Source organism: Morone saxatilis, unplaced genomic scaffold, assembly GCF_004916995.1.
Source record: "Morone saxatilis isolate NCDOM2014 unplaced genomic scaffold, NCSU_SB_2.0 Contig4, whole genome shotgun sequence".
In the NCBI taxonomy this organism is placed as follows: Eukaryota; Metazoa; Chordata; class Actinopteri; family Moronidae; genus Morone; species Morone saxatilis.
In genome coordinates, this window is record NW_023339984.1 from 4771575 (window position 1) to 4776681 (window position 5107).

Below are 5107 nucleotides of genomic sequence, written 5' to 3' on the forward strand. Positions count from 1 at the left end.
TTTATACTGGGCTGCTGACAGAAGTATTTTTTCTTATATGCCTAGCAATGGTTTCCAAAAATATTGTGACTGTGTTATACTTTATCTTTTTCAAATATTGTCATAATATTCCTTTAAAACATCTATAATGAGCTCATACTGTACCGTAAGGCATATTCCATCTCTAATAAACCTTTAATATTCCTCTAGGGACCTGTTGCTCTGCTGTGACATTTGTAAAATATCCTTCTAAAATTTCAGCTGGGTTGCTTCAATGCAATGCTGTCCCAGTGCCACATGCGATGCCGCCTAAATACATGGGGGGCGCTCTTGCTCTTCCATCGTGGCGTTGAGCCGAGGAGGGCGCACGCTGGTGAGCGTCTAGAGANNGGGGGGGGGGGGGGTTCTTCTTCTGCGTTTGAAAGGAGGTAGAATAGAGCGCCAGGGAGTCCAAAGGTCCGAGTCGGGGGGCCCCTGAAACCCAGAGAGGAGGAGGTGCTGAAAAAGGGCTCCATACCGCCCCCCCCGAAAAAAACCTGGAAGAACTGCGCTCCGTCAGTGCGCCCTGCCTGCCAGTCGGAGGATGGGGATTTTTTTTCCCATTCATCCACGTCCCCTTTTCCCTCCTCCTTCTCTCAAACAAGCCAGTCGGTCTGTCAATGTGCTGCGAGCATTAGGGCAAGTCAAAGCAGTGGGATTCTGAGGCAGAGAGACGGATGAGATAACGAATGAAGCGCTTTGCTCTGGCCGAGAAGCGACGCGTCCAGTTCTCCAAATGATGCGCTGCATCAGATAGGCGTCAATTTCCAACCGGGGCTCAAGCTCTCAACTCCATTCTTATTTCTGTTTTTTTTTTAATCACTTCACAAGTTTCACGTTGGCCTTTGTGCGACGTTATTAGAGTGGGGATGCTTTTCTAGCGCTTTGGGTTGTTTCTCTCAGTTTTCTTGTGTTGTAGCCTGAATTTATTCTTGGACTTATTATCAATTTGGATCCTGATTTCTTTGGGGGTTTTTTTTAATTTTCAACGAATCCGTTGCCGAAGGATTCGCGGATTTGCGGATTTACAACCCGTGTTCAACCAGTGTATTTTACAAAAGGGAGAATAAGGATTGTAATGCGCATTGACTAAACCCGCCGAGCATCAACATGTCTTTATGAGGATGGAGCTGTGGACACGAGTGGCATCTTTTCCATTTTAAACGCTTTGCCTTCACAGTTTCGGCCTGATCTCGGCTGTTTCCCTCCTCACAGACGGACAATATTTCCTCTCAGTTCCAGCCTGATATGTTGGAAGGTGGATCTTCTTGCGAGAAAACAAGGTAATGGGAGAGAAATCACACAGAGTCTGCACAGTGAACAAGGGAACATTGTTCGGTAAAAGACAATTAGGGCGCACCGAAAGGCAACAGAAATAGCTCTTTGGGTGGCGATACATTTCAGAGAATTCGATTCAGTGGAGTTATATTCGAGCCGAGGAGCATCGCTTTGGAAAAACGAGGACTAATGACAAATTAATGGGAAAGTCATGGGATTGGCACTGAAATAGTACGATCGTGGACGCGCACAAAAGCCGTCGTTTTTGGAGAGCCAGACGCACGGATCGAACAAGTTTCTCCTGCACATTTCAGTCCGGTTTTGGTTTGATCCAGTACAATTTGCTAAAATTGTGGATCCATGAGGTTGTACACAGCGGGCTTTCACTCCACACTTTGACTGCCTCTACCTATAGCCTGATCGGCTGCAGTCGCACATCCATTGTTTTGAGAGTCTCCCTGCAAACAGCATTGAAAAACCCAAGAAAATATCGCCCATTTCTTTTAAATGGGGCTGCATATGCTGGGTGTCAGGGTTGAAATGGCGTGTCGTGGAAGTGGGAATGGATTGGGGATCCTGCTGATATTCTTACTGGATTTACTGGGGTCGACGGCCAGCAATATGGAGCCCATCTACTGGAATTCCCTGAACGAAAGGTAAGCGTAGTTTTCACTTGCTGGTCTTACATTATTTTTTTTTTTTTTACTGGTTGCTTGATTGCAGGTTTGAACTTGAAGTTTCCAGCCCACGCACGGGAGAAAAAAAAACCCCGATTGAATAATTAGTTTAATTGCATGGTTTAAATGTGGCATGCAACTTCTGCTGAGAAGATGGGATTTAGGCAACATTTTAATGAATGCAAGTAAGTCTAAGTGCACTACTAAGTGGCTGGCAGTAATGCAACACGACACAGAAAACACCATAAAGTTGGATGGGGGCACCACAGAGTGGGGCCTACCGCAGACAGTCCCTGTGAGACTATTCATTATTTTTTATTTCTATTTTGCCAATTCGTTGTACTTTCCTCCAGAAAAATCACATCATCCTATCCTTGTTGTTTCGAATCTAACAGGGCTCCAATATAAACAGTGTAATTTAATAAATGTATACACTTTGAGCTGAAACAGGCTGCACCGTGGCACAGCTGTTGTGAATTTGTCACACTCGCATTGATTACTGTGGATGATCCAGCTGTAGTTGGTCTCATTGGTAAAGTCCCTGTAAGGTCCAACACATAGAAAGCTGTGTGTGGGATAATAAAGACGCGTGTGTGATGCTCTAATTGCTGTTGCTGGATGACCTTGATTAAAGTCTAGGCCCCGGCCCCGCAGGCCTCTCAAACACACCCCTGTCTGCCCACCCGGCCATGCGCGCTCATTTGCATTTTTTTCCCTTCCTTTTCCTCTGGAGAAGGTGTCAGGCATTAGCTGAGGAAATGTCATTTTAAACACCTCTCGGCCGTCCGGCCTTAACGACCGACACTACTTTTCTCACACCTATGCCAATTTCCCAGTGTCTGAAAAGACGCCCGGTTGTGGTGAAGGGTGGATAGGAAGGGGGGGGGAAGGGGGGGGGTGCTGGAGAATAACAAGGTAGCTTGTATGGAGGTGACACTGACTACATGTCTGGGGACAAACTGGGACAATGATATTTTCCAGCTTAATAAACAGTATATGTAGGCCACCAGGCTATTAGCTTGAGGGGAACACTGCTCCTCCCATTCCTTGTTGCCCACATTACTCACTTTGTGAAACAAAGAAATTACAAAAGCAAAAATCTAGACTCACTTCTCACCTAAGGCAGCCTAGCAGACCTTTCCATCCGCACCTCACTCCCATGCCAGAGGCTTTATTTAGGGACTAACAGGTTTTTAATGCGTCCATGTGCTGTAGGCTATACGGCCTGCCCGGTTTCTCCCCTTTCCGCAGATGTGCCTGTGCGTGGGCCCCCGCTGTGGAGCCAGGCATGAAGCCCTTAATGAGGGCTTTTTGTCAGCAGTGGGTGGATTCACCCAACAGGGAGTAGAGTTGGACACGGGAGGGTAATTTTCAGTGGGAAGCTAACAGCCCGGGCTTTTGAGGCCTTACAGGTGATTCCACGCCATTGTCTCCTAATGGAGTTTAGTGTTAGGTGGGTGTCAGGGCTTAGTGAATGGGCCTGGCTGGCAATTAGAGGGGTGGTGGCTTTGACGCCAGACTCCATATTCATTTCCACAGATTTGCTCACTCATATATTCAAAATACAAAGCCTATTGTATACTACGAGGCTTATTCATGAAGCTTACTATTCATAGTTAATCAGCTTAGTCATTCCTCCCATTTATTTTCTTGGCCCTTTTACACACTTCCATGTACTTGTTTCTCTTGGTCTCTATGTGACAAGGGCAGAACTTTAGTTTCAGCTGCCTCGGGGCAAAATAGGTTTTGGCCCTGGGCTGAAATATGTTAAGAGCCCGTCCTTCTCCAAAAAGTGCGCATCTTCCAAGGACAACGTCCGGAGCCCACACACATCTGGTTTGTACTTCTGAAATGAGGCGAAAAGTAAGCAGAAGCAGTAGTCTGTAGCAATCAGGCGCAGGAGCGCATGTATGGTTCACATCTTGTCTGTGTAGCAAATGGACTGTCACGTTGTTAACCTCCAGACCTCTGCTGGATGCACTGCTTTGAAGTTTAGACCGTCCACCAGCAGCCTCCCTCCACCTCTCCTCCCATCTTTCTTTCCGCCTCTGTGATCAATCTCCAACTCCTTCTCTTCCTCACCCTCTCCTCCCCTCTCTTCTTCACGCCTTTCAACCTCTTTCTTCCATTTTTCTTCCTCTGTTTTCAATGCCCTCCTACTCTCCCGCCCTTCCTCAGCCATCCCCGTCCATCTCTGCGTCTTTTTCCTCCTGTCACTTTTCCGTCCGTCTCTATCGCTCTACCTCGCTCCGTCACTCGCCACCCCACCCCACCCCCGGTGCAGTGACCAGACGTAGCAAATTGGAAACATGTGTCACATCCAGCCACTAATTATAGCGCTACAGCAGCCACTGACGCACTCAAAGATGTGTCAGGAGTGACAGAGGGTGAAAAGGGAAAGGGGGCACCCATGGGTGTAGCGGAGGATGCCTCAGACCCTGCCACCTGATTAATCCTTGGAACACACGATAAGGCTGACGTAAGTTACAGTAAAATATAGTATCAGAAAACACTTACAGTCATCAAGTGCTGCATCCACCCTTTTATTGACTGCTCCATCAGTTGGAATGACTGCGGCCTGGCAGAAAGAAAAGAGACAAGAGTTGTAGAGGGAGGAATATAAACAGAGACAGGTGCCAGAAGGTGAATGAGAAACAGAAGGAGCAGCAGGGAGAGCAGAGTGGGGGTAGAGACAGTCCTAACCCTAAGTAAATCAATACCAGTTAAGTCTCAAGTGCCAATACAGGTTCTGCTTGAGGAAGAGAGAACTGAACCAGAACGATCACCTTGGGAAGAGCTTCCCCCCTCAGACATACATTATCCTTATCTCAGCATCTCCTATTATCGGCCTTACACGGCCGCCCTAATGAAAGATCGAATCTTACATTACTGCTCAGGAGTTTCGGGGACGGTTGAAGTGGAGTGGGTGCTGGGGTGGCAGGTGACCCACACACACACACACACACGCGTTGACAATATTTATGTTTATATTTACACAATGTTCAGTGTTTGTTGTCGTCTGCAGGGTGTCAACAGACTTGTTTGTGTTCAGAGGAAACAGAATCAGACTGTTATTGTGACCTGTGACCTCGGCAACCCCATGAGACCAGGACACACAGTAACACACACACACA

General features: G+C 47.2%; 1 protein-coding gene across 1 annotated transcript in view; it reads left to right on the forward strand.

The window, feature by feature from the left end:
* Window positions 1-553: 553 nt before the first annotated feature.
* efnb3b (ephrin-B3b) overlaps window positions 554-5107 on the forward strand; it is a 66442-nt gene continuing 61888 nt past the window's right edge. Inside the window, exon 1 of the mRNA XM_035674896.1 lies at window positions 554-1952. Within this exon, the coding sequence (XP_035530789.1) occupies window positions 1804-1952 (149 nt within the window). The 5' untranslated portion in view covers window positions 554-1803. The remainder of the gene's footprint in view (window positions 1953-5107) is intronic.